The 12,634-nt window shown below is 52.6% G+C and overlaps 1 protein-coding gene across 5 annotated transcripts in view; it reads left to right on the top strand.

Annotated features, from left to right (window-relative positions):
- Window positions 1-12,634, top strand: part of ADAMTS10 (ADAM metallopeptidase with thrombospondin type 1 motif 10) — a 78,865-nt gene that overhangs the window by 22,460 nt on the left and 43,771 nt on the right. For 3 of the 5 annotated variants that reach the window (XM_087769047.1, XM_087769049.1, XM_009471947.2), the window contains one exon: window positions 8,301-8,639. In XM_087769047.1, the coding sequence (XP_087625173.1) occupies window positions 8,552-8,639 (88 nt within the window). In that variant the 5' untranslated portion in view covers window positions 8,301-8,551. Of the gene's footprint in view, window positions 1-1,750; window positions 1,964-7,229; window positions 7,318-8,300; window positions 8,640-12,634 lie in introns of those variants that run through there. The other 2 variants (XM_087769051.1, XM_087769050.1) reach the window with 2 other exon arrangements.

Raw genomic sequence — 12,634 nt, 5'->3', positions numbered from 1 at the left:
TGCACCATGGATGTATGTGCTATGGCAGGCGATGAGGAAGGCTGTTGTGGGGCTCTGCTCTCTAGCATAGCACTTCCAGTCTGATGACCAGACATGTCTTTGTCGGAGGGTCCCAGCACAGGTACACTACAGATGTGTGGGGTATGGCCCTGCCCTAAGGCCAGGTTGATGAAGGAGTCAAATTTAGGGTGCCACACTTAGCATGTGAGCTGTGACAAGTCTTTGTGAGGTATATAACATGTATAAAACATGCTACTGCCTGAACTGGGACAAACAGCACATCCCTTTCTCAGACCAGTTCCCTCTGGAGAGAGCCGGTGGCGGCTGTGCAGGTGAGTGGAGCTCAGTGTTGGCACAAGAGGGTGTTTGTCTTTATGCAACCCCAGGGCTCGGTGCCTTGTGTTGCTGTGTTGTGTAAGCACAAAGACTGCTGAAGGGCTGCTGTGGGAGCCAGCTCTGCCGGGATGCAGATGGCTGTGCCGGGCTGTTGCAGTGGCCGCGTCTGCTTCCCTGCCTGCTCAGAAGTGTGAGCACTCCTGGCCGTTCTGAGGGCCTGGGGCAGTCTCCTGGCATCCCGAGCACAGCAGAGCCATGTTGCTTGCTCCATGGTGGTGCAGGGAGAACAGTAGGAGCACGGGGAGGGAGTTGCTTGTGCGGAGGCCCAGGAGATCTGGATTCTCTCCTGGCTGCGCTGAACCCACAGAGAGAAGGGGTAGTTTTATGAAAGCAGAAGGCAGTCACGCAGACATGGAGATGCCAGATATAAAAACAGCATTTGTGCATGGCATATCCAGAGGTATCGGTGGTGCATGATGGCACGCAGAGAGTTATGTGAGTACCGAACACAGACGTGCCTGCAGGTAGTGTGTATGTACGTACAGATAGCATGTATCCTCATGCATAGCCACACACACAAACAGCTGCATTCAAGGTCTGCGTGCATGTGGATGACACGTGCGTACTTACGTGCATGGTGCACGTGTGTAGTTGGCAGGGTCACTGTATGGTAGGCGAGATGCACTTTCTTTTAATGACCGCACTGTCGTCTTTTTAATTCTGCTGTTTTGTGCATGGCTGAAGCCAGCAAGGAGAGTGGTGGCAGGGGGCCAGCAAGTCTGGGTCACATGGAGCGGCTCCAAACTATTGCATAAGTCCCGTCTGAAAGTGGACCTGCTTGGTGGAGTCATCTCCTTAAAACAAAAGAAGTCCAAGGCTGGAAGCATTGGGTTGCTCGGTAGCCACCTTACATCTGGCTGAAGTTGGCTGGTCTAGCAGCTAGATTTGGGCTCAGCCCTGGCGCTCGCGCTGCCCCGTGCCAAACACCCCTCCCTGATGATGATAGGACCTGGCACTTCTCTCATGCTTTCCTGTTGAGGACCTCCGAGCATTTTACCACGCTTGGAGAAATGCAATGACCCCAGCTTTCCAGATAGGGCCAGATCCTTATATAACAGAGAGATAGTATTTCCAGAAAGCAAAGCAGTCAGTGTCAGAGAGAGGTCGGTGCTCCCAGCTCTCCACTTGTGTGCCCTCGCTTTGTCATGCGTTTCTTTTGCCCCTTTGCTGGTGAAATTAAAGATCCCACTGGATTTTGGAGAGGAGCAAGGGGGTAATTCAGTCCTTTCCTCACTTAGATTGCGCTGAATAGACTTGACTGTAAAACAATTCCCGTGTTTTAAAAAAAAAAAAAATACTCCCACACAGTCCTGGAGTGAGCCCAAACCCCTGTGAAGCTTGCTTGTACAAAGGGATAGAGGGTGTGCCCGGCTAGAGCACAGCAGGGCCCGGCGTGGAGTGCAGCAGTGAGCCTAGGCGAGGGAGCTGGTGGTCCGAAGGCAGCGAGGGTGTTCTCCTGCTCACCCAGGCTCGTACCGGGGTGCTGGCAGGGGGACGGAGACCCGGGCTCAGAACCCTCGCGCCTCGGGTTCAGACTGGCAGCATGTCTGGATTTCCCACATTGCTGGTGAGCGCCTTTGGACGGGGTTGAATCTTACTTTGACAGTGTGAAAGCAGCATTTCTCCTCCAGGCAAACTAAATTTGACCCTGCAGTCGCTGGGATGGGTGTCTGCAAAGAACCGCTCTTAGGGTGAGACGGAAGAGCCCTTACAAGCAAGGTGGGCTGCAGCGGGTGTTGTAGGTCCCCTCTCAGCCTGGTGGATGCCAGCAAGAAAGGGAAAGGCAAAAGCCCTTCTCCTTACTCCAGTGTGGGCTTGATAACTGGAGCAACCAGAGGGATGGCGAGGGGATCCTAAAGGGTTGCTGTAGAGCAGTGTAGGCAGTAACCATCCCATGGCTGGAGGCTGCTGTTTTCTGGTGAACAGTGATAGCTACGTGTTTCTAATTCTTTGCTTGCCGTGCCCCCAGAGAGGCCAGGCTTGGAACAGCAAAGCAGATTAAGGTTCAAGCTCTTGTTTTCAGTTCTGCAGACCTGTGACTTTAACCCATTTTTCGCATTCTGCAGCCGATGCTCCTAGCAGCGAGCTGCTGATTAGTTAATGCTGATTTTTCTGGTTTTAACCCATAATGCTACACTAGAGCTGAGAAACGACTGAGAAACGACTTCCCAGTGGAAGTCCTGTCATGCTGGCAGGATGACTGCAAAAAGACTTCTGCCATCTGCAACTCAGCATGTTTTCAACTTAGCAGTCCAGCCAAATATTTTGTCGGGAATATCAGGACGGTCTCTCGCTGAAAGCCAGGGAGGTCTCAGGAAGCTTTGCATCCACTCGCGTGCTCACCACCCGCCTGGCCTCTCACCCCCTGCCGCAGGAGGTGCAGTGTGTCCTCAGGAACGTGCAGGAACCTGCCGGGAGCTGGGGTGGTGACTGCACACGCATGAAACGCCCGGCACCCCAGGGGAGCGTGGTGGGCCAGCAGCCCCCGGCCGGCAGCGAGCACACAGCTGCATCGGCAACCCAGCGCCTGGAGGGAGGGACCTGCCTATTGCCGTACCCTGGGGTGTGCAGAGTCGAGGTGATGAGAAGGAGGGATGTAGAAATGGTGAGAAGTGATCTGGGAGCGGTTTCAAGGAAAGGAGGCAGGAGTGTCGTCGGTGGCTTTCCTCATCCCCCACTGCCCTTCCCCTCCCCTCTTGCAAACAGCAAGGAGAGGCCAGAGGCACTGGTGGAGATGGCAGAGCTGGCGGTACAGAGAGCGGCTGGGTGCAGTGGGGGAGAGCAAGGAGATGTCCCCTTTGGCCATGAACTGTAAACAGGTCCTGTCCATGCCTGGCTGTAAGGGCTGAACTCTGATTTCTTGCTACGGTAGTGACTGGCCGACATTGCCCGCTCCTCCGATCTGGACCAAGAAGCCTGGTAAATTAAGCATGCAGATCGGCTACATGGAAGTTGATGTTTGATGGGCTTGGTTGAAAGTGCGAGAAAATTACTAGTTTTCCTTGAAGACTCTGGTTTTGGTATGTGGGGTTTTTTATATCTGGCTGGAGACATCTGACTGTGTGTTTTCTTATGCCGAAAAGGCTGGCCTGGGTCACTGGGGGTGGCTTTCTGCTAGGTGCCTTCGGATGCATGCTGGAGACCTTGATGCCTGGGGTGGCCACTGGCACGTGCAGCTCTCTGCGAGGCTGACCACACAAACATGCAGTGAGGACATTGAGTTGTCCCTGGAGCCCCGGGCAGGGCTTCTTTCGGCCACTGCCTGGCAGAGCTCACCAAGGCTTTTGCTTTTAAGACGTTCCAGTCCCCAGTTAAACGATTTCCTCAGCCCTCATGGTTTTTGTGAGCCCCCCTGTACACTTGCTCTTGCAGGGAGGTGGAGATGAGGCTGGTGGTCTCAGTGTCACCTTGCTGTGATGGCACTTGTCCCTGCGGCAACAGGCACATGGCAGTTTTCTGAGGGTCCCCTGAGCAGAGCAGTATGGGCTGAAATGGGGACAGTCCCTGAGACCACGCAGAGGATTTGTCCTTTTGCCTTGCGGCAGTATTTGGGAAGTAGGTTTCAGCCGAGGGTTTACAGCCAAAACTTGTGGGCCCCCATGAAGCAGTGGCAGCAGGTAAGAGGAGGGCTGTTTTTTCAGAAAACATGGCAATTTTAGGATTGACATCCATGAGCTACAGGCACTGTGAGGTTTGCTGTGTGGCCGCAGTGGGAAGCTGTGATAACAGCCAGTAGGTAACAGCCCGCTGTGCGGAGCAGGGGTCCGTGCAGGTGGCGGGCAAGCCTGAGAAATCTGGTGATGCTGCTGCCAGGTGCCTCTCCATGGCACTGGCGTGGCCCAGGAGCCACACAGCCCAGCACCCTGCAGTCCCTACCGTATTTAGCTTGGTTTCCAAAGAAAATAAGGCCCATGGAGCAAGCCGTGTGTTTGCAGCTCTTCCCCCCAGTGATAACTTTGAACGATTTCAAGTTGGAGTGGATGGAGGAGCAGAAATCTCTATGGTGCTGTGTTTGCAGGGGCTGTGCATTGTGGCCACGTAGTTGCCCTCCTGCAGGGTCTGAAGTCCCGCTTATCCCTTGGTGGGGTCAGGAGAGAGCTGGGGCTGAAGCTGGCCAAGCTGTGGGACATGGCGTTGTGATAACCCTGCCATGGTTGGAAAGTGCCAGTACCCCGTTTTACAGAAGAAAGAAGAAGTAACCATGAGGGCCGGTGACTTTCATTAATTTGTTAACGCCGTCACTAATAGCACAGCCCAGAAACACTCTTCAGGGTGAAGCGGTGTGGCCGCGGGGCACTGCTCTCGCTGCTCACAGGCACTGCGTGTCGGGAAGATGTCAGTGGAAGGGCTGGGGGCTAGGGGGGTGCACTGCAAGTATTTCCTCCCACTGGGGAAAGCTGGAAGCAGAAATCTGTGTTTGTATTTATTTCTTTCTCAAAAAAGGGAAAAGGACACCTGAGCTCATAATTTGCAAAAGTTGGATGAGAAACCTGGAAGCTGCCGGGCCCTGCATCTTTAAAAGCAGTTAAATTCCTCTTCTCTGCACTAGGAGGCACCTTGAACCTTCCTCTTGGCCCCGAGCAGAGCCCATCTGCTTCCTATTACCTTCCCATAAAGCTGCCTCCCTGGCCAAAAAAGCCGGGCTTTCAGGGAATTCTGTCTGCAGCCCCGATGTTGAAATTAGTAACAGTTGTCATCTGTTTTTCTTTTTTTCCTCTTCTCTTTGCTTTATTCCAGCTTGAATTTTAAACCCCCTCCCCAGCCCTCCTGCTTCTCGTGGGTTTTTGGTGTGGGAAGAGGCGACCTCGAAGCCGCCACCGGCCCCGGTGGCATCGGCCCCCGCTCCCCTCATCCCCACCGCCGCCGCCTCCTTGCGCGGGCGGCCCGGCCCGGCCCACGGGTTCACGGGGCGAAAGCCACCTTGGCGCAGGGAGCGGGGAGCGTCAGCCGCTTGCGGGGCGCCTGCCAAGGACAACGAATTCCTCGGGAAGGAGCAAATCAGAACCGGCCCAAGCGAGGGAGGCACGAGACCGGAGAGGTCACCCTGTGCCCCTGGCCTCCCTGCAGCCCCTCCATCCTGGCCCACGAGACCCCAGCGTCCCGCTGCCCCCAGCATGGGCCTGGGCTCCTCGGGCTTGTCCGTGCCTGCCGGTCGCGGCTGCTCAGAAAGCAAAATGTGAAAACTGAGGTTATGGAAAACTTTTTATGTATTGAAGCAGCCGTGGAGCCCGCGCTCCTCCAGCCCTCTCCTTCTTGTTACGGGTCCTTCTCTTGCAGGAGACGGGCTCATCGGGGTCTCAGAAGCGAAGCGCCGCTGGGAAGGGGCCATGTTTTCCTTGCCATGTGCGTAGAGGAATGAAAGCCGGGCCCTGCCCCCAGCCCAGCTTACGGGAATTTTGCAGCTGTAATTCCTGACATGTGCTGCTTCAAACATGCCTCCATCCCCCAAGGTCAGGGCCGCGGGGTCTCTGCGCCTGCAGCTCTCTCCCAGCCCCTGTGCCGGGGGATGCCGAGGAGCTGGGGCTGAAGGGGAAGAGCAGAGGGGAGACGAGGGAACCAGTCGCGACTGCCACCGCTCAGGGTCGCGGAGGAAGGACAGGAAATAATGACAGCCTTGAGGAAGCAGGTTCAACAGCTGGAAAACAAGAAAAATTAGTAGTGTGAAGCCCAGGAGAAAATATACTTCAGCTGAGCAGCTTTCTGTCCGCAGACCTTGGAGCCGTGACAGGATTTAAAAGCTGGAATCTCGAGCTTTAATAGATGCTGAAAAATGCTGACTTAGGAGAGGGCCGCAGCACGCCCGGCTTTCGTTTCGCCTTCTCCCTTTTCCAGTTCACTTCCCGCAGCCCCGCGGGGAGCAGGCACAGAGCAGCTCGCAGCAGCCGCAGTGCTTGGCCGTGCATTGCTGCAGCCCCAGCTCTGCCCTCTCTGCGCCGCAGCCAGGGGGTGATGCTACAAAGGATGCTGTCACCAGGTGGACATGGCCTCATGGACCTGCAGTGCTAATCTCAGCATCCTCGTGTCATGGTGGAAGAGGGCAGAAGAAGTCCTGCCAACCCTCTTGCCTCCACTGCCTGTTTCCCTTTACCTGTTGCCAGTGATTGGAGCAGCCTGAGACAAGATTTTAGACAGTTTTTCCCCAGTAAGGCAGCTTATTCTCATGGTTGCTGATTGCGTGTGCACTCTGCGAGGCTGCTGTCATGGGTGTTGTGTCTGGGCTTTGCAGAAACCAACCTGGCAAGTGGCACCAGATGTGACTGAGGAGACCATCCCAAGGCCTCACTGATGGTCTTTGGCCATTTTTAACTGTAAATAAACAGTTAAAAATCTTAATATTTAAAATAAGAAACTCCAAATTGTGATTTAAAGACACATATTAATCCTCCCGGCAGTTCTGTCTGGTAAGGAAAAAAATCATTAACTTATTTAGATTAATTATTGGGGCAGGAATCATCTCTCTGGTTTCTTCTTGTACCTCGCCTCTGTAGTCTCTGGTGATGGGTGTTATTCCAAGCCCCCGTAGCACAAATAACATTAACTGTGTAGTAAAGATGGGAAAGCAGAAGTAGAAATAAATTGCAGACTCCCCTGGGAACATGAGGTGAAGGGGAGAGCGTGGCAGACCCAAGGAGGAACCAGGCTCTCCTGCCCTGCGCTCTAGCCAGTAGTTAGTCTTTGCTATTTAAAACACACAAGAGCAGAGCAAGGCAAGGGTTAATGATGTTATTCCAAGTGTTTTCTTACTGGGATGAGGACCACACACATGCCATGGCTATTGACACCTTTGCAAAGAGCACCATCCTCCCGTCTCCAGCCCAGCCTTATCTTCCCAGCAGCTCAGGAGCATCCGTCCTGCCTCTCCCCACGCCGTCTGCTGCTGTGCAAGTCGTGGCTGCATCACCGGTCTGAAGGCAGACTTCAGTATGTATTTATCTGTTGCCTTTGCAGGAGCTTTTGCATTTTGCTGCGGGGCTGCTCTCGAGCAGAGCATCGCTGTTCAGATATTTGGGATTCTCCAGGCGGTAGTTAGGTATGTGCCATATTCATTGCATACGTCATCTAATCGCTGGATAGAAACAAAAACCACAGGCTTTATGCAACTCTCCAGCACTATGCGAGTTTCGTATAATTGCCTCAGTCTGAGTGGAAATTATCCGCAAGCCAAAAATCTTTCACTGAAGCAATTAGCAAATCATTTTAAATAACAAATACAATTGGAATCTCATGATCCATTTGTGGATAGAGCTGAGGGTAAGGGTGAGTTCACTGAATGGGTCCTTTGTTTTCAATCACTTTTTTAGGTTCAGCCAATACGCTCTGAGAGCAAGTGCGCTTCTCTCAGTGCAGTGATGGTCATTAAAGTGTATTTTAAAGCCGGGGGAACTGGAGTAGAAAGGATTTCTTGGTTGCTGCTCACTACCACCCCGCTAATGCTTTTATTCCGTGCTGTCCTTTAAGGGATCAGGTAACTGAGACCAGGTTGCTGTTCGGTCTGCGCTTCGTTGTGGGCATTGCCACAGGACAAAGGGTTCCTAATTATTCTGAGCTCCTTTTCTCCGGTATAAGGTACATAACAGACCTTTAGTGCCACTGTCAGAGTAGTGCAGAGGCTGCGCTGGGAGCAGGGTTCACCTCTGGGAGAGCACCCGGGTGTGCAGTGTCCCTGTAGCAGGATAATGTGGCTTTCCGATGCTGTGAACTGATGTGGTTAATTGCATTTGCGTTTGCTTCCCATCCTTTTCTCTCCTTCCTTTCTCTTTCTTTCCATCTCACTCTTCCCTTCTCTAAGATCAGGCTTTCCTTGTTCACCCTGCACACTGTTTTCTCCCTCGTGTCCTTCTCCATCCTTTGTTTCCCCTCTGCCCGTCTCTCCCGTTGACTCATCCCCACCCTCTCCTCCACAGGGGCAATGCCACCGAGAGCCTGCTGTTCGAATTAGCCCATGCTGACCCCGCTGCGCTGGCTCGGGCACAGCACGCTGCAAAGACACCGTCGGCCTCACTGCTTTCGGGAGAGCACGGAGCGGCCGAGGATGCCTGCGGAGGGACCGAGGACTCCTGTCTCTACATAAGCGGTGGCCGAGGGAGAGACATGTTGGGACAGCGCCCTTTCGGCTGGCACATTACTCCCTGCACTGAGACAAGCATCGCTAACCATGGCAATAGCTTGGAGGCTTCTCATGTGGACTGTCATCTTCACTGCAGCTGTGTGCAACTTTCCCGGTTACACATTCCAGTCGCAAGGTAGGGATCTCTGTGGGGAGGGGAGCTGGATCCACCCACCTCCGCTGGCAGAAACCCTAATGATGACCCCGGGGGAGGTTATTATGATAATGTTGTGCTGGGGAGTAGGTGGAAACACCCCGAACTCTGTTCTGCTTGCTGTGCTGCAGTAAAGCTCCTCCTGCTGAATTTGCAGGTGTTTTCCGTTGACCTCTGAGGAAAGGATGTGTTTTGCTCTCGGATGTTACGCTCCTTGACTTTTTGTAGGATTCCGAACAGTAGGGTCCGTGTAAGATGAGAGCCACGTACAGGCTTAGAAAGCAAAGGGGATGTGGTAGCAATAGAGGAAGCTCCCCTTCCACTCGGGTGGAGTGGCGCATCCTCGGATGAATAGAGGCTTTGTTACAAGGGTTGTGTGTGTGCAGCCAGCCGGTGCGCTTGTGAGCAGTCCTCTGCGTGTGCAGGGATGAGGTCTCTGCTGGATCATACAAATACAGCTGAGTCTGGACAGATGTGTGCTGCTGGAGGAGCAGTTTTAGTTTGTGCACACGTTTCTGTAAGTGCTACCATTAGTAAATGCTCAAACCTGCTCAGGCGTGAGCACTTTGTACCTGTCTTGTATGTCTGTGTGTTTCTAATGGTCTTGTATTTAAATACAGAGCTGCACATGCAAGTGATTGCAAGGAAAGTAGAACGTGGGTCTCTTGCACACAGATTTGTGCCTTTGTACATGATTTTATTCCAGGTTAGGAGTGAAGGGGCTGGAAAGTGAGGTGGACTGCCTCGTACCCAGCCTAGAGTATAAATACAGCACTGGTATTAAGCAATTTAACTACCCTGTGTTATCTGCCCATGCTGTATTTCTGCACATTCTTAAGAGGCAATATGAACACTCCCATTAGGCACCAGAGGTAAGAAGAAAGGGCTCTGAAGTTAGACATTTATCTGTGCAAGGTGTTAAAACCTCAGCAGCGTACTTAGGCAGCCATAATCCTGAAATACCACGTGTGCCCAGATGAATTGCAGTAGGACCAAAGCCGGCGATGTACCCTGGCTCTTGAGTAGCGCAATGTCATCGGGCTGTAGTTAGGATGGCTGTGGGTTGTCTTGTGAAGCAGAACTGGAAAGAGGAACATAGGCAACCGAAAGCCACGTGCTGTCCTGGGTCTGAACACCGTCTCATTGTTAAACATGGGGCACTGCCGTACCGCAGCTTGTGCTGGGTGAAAGGAGAGACAGTCAGACACAGAGCTGCGTGCTGTGCAGGCGCTGTGCAACGTGCAAGGTTACACAGGCAGATTTTCTTGAATCTGAAACACACACAGTTTCTGGTCCTTTTCGCCAAAGCCTCTGGCAATGCCTGGGGTGACTGTTCTGGGCTTCCCGCATCCGTCAGTTCACACCTCTCTCCATCTGCAGCACCGCGTTCGCAGCGCAGCGACGCTCTGATGAGGACTTCGCTGCCAGATTGCCTCCATCCTGACTCACAGCGGCTCAGATCCTCCCTCGCTCACGAGTCCCCACACCGTTTGCTAATACGCCTCAGTCTAAACCCGAGGGCTCATCAAAATTAGTTAATGCATTTGTGCTTTCCTAGATACTGGCTTCTCCTGAGCAGGTCTGGGGGATGAGTCTGAGCCCGTGATGTTGCTGGGAGCTTGGTGCCGTGGGAGCGCCAAGCCGGGGATTGCAGCCTGTCCCCTCCCCAGTCCCTGTCCAGTCCTGAGGGTCAGGCTTCCCCATGGGCCCCTCTTGCTGTCAGAGCGCTTTTTTTGGCTCCCTGCATCCGGAACGGTTGGCGTCAGGCTATTGATGTTGCTCAACACTTCTCTTCACCACGCTGCTGAGATAGTAAGTACATAATCCTCACAACACCCTTTCAAGAGGGTGAAATGCTGTTATCTCCTCTTAGCAGTTGGAGGCACGGAGAATAAAGGGCAGTGTTTTCAACAAGCCACTGATTTTGACCAAGTAACTTGCTCCAGTTAACAGTGGAGCAGGATTCACGTGCCCCGTGTGCACAACTCCACATCAGTGTATTTATTTCATGCAGGAAAAAGATTAAGGTATCATAGTCATAAGCTGTAATTATCTTTGTGGGAAATAGCAGTCCAGCATTGAAGGCCTCTTCAAGCCAGCAGAGATGTAATGAGATTCAGATGTAACGTGTACACTCAGGCTGCTGTTTTTAACAGTGCAGGGAACAGCAGCTGAAACAATGGACCAAGGATTCAGCACATGCCCACCATTGCTGAATGGTTTTTAATCAAAAGGAAATTTTCTGCCAGTGCCTTAGTTTAACCATAGTGATAGATTAGATGTTCTCTGTTTTATAGAACATTAGGTGAGGCTAACCTCACTGCTCCCGGCTCACATGTAAACCGATGGACCCTTGGAGGATGTAGTGAGACAGACACAATGCTAGGGGCAGCCTGAAGCCATGGGATCCCATAGCATTTTCCACAGCCGTCCCTTAGGAATCGTGTCTGGGCTGCAGCTGGGGCTCCTCTTTGCTCTGGTGACAAGACCAGAGCAAACATGTGCTTCCTTTTCATCCTTTAAGCAGGTCTGTAATGAGAGAGGCAATGGTAAGCATACGAGGAGGGAACAAATTCCTCCCTCCTCCACTTTCACCTTCCCTCTCTTCTTCTTTTTGTTCAGCTTAGCCCTCTACCTCCCCTGTGCCCTTTCCCTTCCTCTGCTGTCCCTGCCCCTGGAGATGTGTGCTCCCTTTCCACCAAAAATGGGGCAGCGAGGTACCTCTCCCTACACCCCATCCTTCCTGCTCCCCCGCTTTCTCCCTTGCCCTGTCCTGGGAGGTCTGTGGTCCTCCAAGGGTGCCCAGTGTCCCACACAGCCATGGGCAGGTTTTGCTGGAGAAAGGCTTTTTATAGCATCTCTTCCGAAGCAGTTTGACAGCTCTCTGGAAACACCAGGCTGCTTATCACCAGTGCAAACCCTTCTGATACAGTGGGTGCAGTACTGCATGTTTCAGGCCAAGATCTATTAATACAGCATGAAGTGGCTGAGAGGGCAGAGGGAACATGATGGCTTTTCTGGGAGGAAGGAAGGAAGGAAGGGTCAAACAGTGCCACTCTTGCTGTTGGGAGCTCCTAGTATGGTCTGTAATATGGGGAGAATGACCAAGGCAGAGATGAGCAAATGAGGGAATAAGGGAACATCTGTGATGTTGGGTGGAACACACAGGGTTAGGAAGTAAAAGAGGTCCTAATCTCTTAGAGCCTAATCTAATCTTTTACATTTTTAGAGGAGAGGAAGGAGCCAGCTGTAACACTGGACGAGGACACTGGCTTCTTCTTTGTGTTGAAAGTCTCTGTTATTTTTTTCCCATTTGTGTCATCCCCACTCTAAAGCATCACTTCCTAAAACATTCATGTGATGCAGGGCACTGCTCTTAGATCTTTGTTCCTGTGCCTCAGGTTCCAGAGTGACGTCCCTGAGAGGATGCATGGTGACTGGCACTACAGCAAAAGCAGGTTCTCACACACAACCTCACCCCCAGGCTCTGGGCACGTTTTATCCTCCTGGACGTACCGTGCAGGTCGGGATCAGAGACCGCAGCCCAGGGTCCCAGGCCCTTCCTAGCCACTGTGTGCACAAACCTCCTTCCGAATCGCTATTTTGCAAGCCCATGTGGACTGCAGAGAGGGAAAAAGAAAAACAAGACACTTCCGACAGCAAATTTTTCCAAGCCTGAGGTCATAGCTTAAGTGCAAATAGTCACTCTTGTTTGCCTGGCTGCATTGCACGCAAGGCGGTGTGATGCAGGAGAAGCTGGAGCACAGGAAGTTAAAAAAATAATAATTATTTCTGGCTTCTTGAGGCAAGGGAGAGATGCCAGAAGTGCTTATGGTTTGGAAGGATGGGAGCTAACCCCTAAACCCAGCTGGTGGGAAGGACTGTCCCATTACCAGTGGCCAAGGAAACCACTCTGTCAGGCTCCCACACTGGAAAACACACTAGAGGAAAAGGAAACTTTCCAGTGCTGCCATGTG

Source organism: Nipponia nippon, unplaced genomic scaffold (genome assembly GCF_047370975.1).
Source record: "Nipponia nippon isolate SJK-2023a ecotype South Korea unplaced genomic scaffold, ASM4737097v1 scaffold_31, whole genome shotgun sequence".
Lineage (NCBI taxonomy): Eukaryota > Metazoa > Chordata > Aves > Pelecaniformes > Threskiornithidae > Nipponia > Nipponia nippon.
The sequence above is the reverse complement of the archived record's forward strand: the minus strand, read 5'-3'. Positions and strand labels throughout refer to the sequence as shown.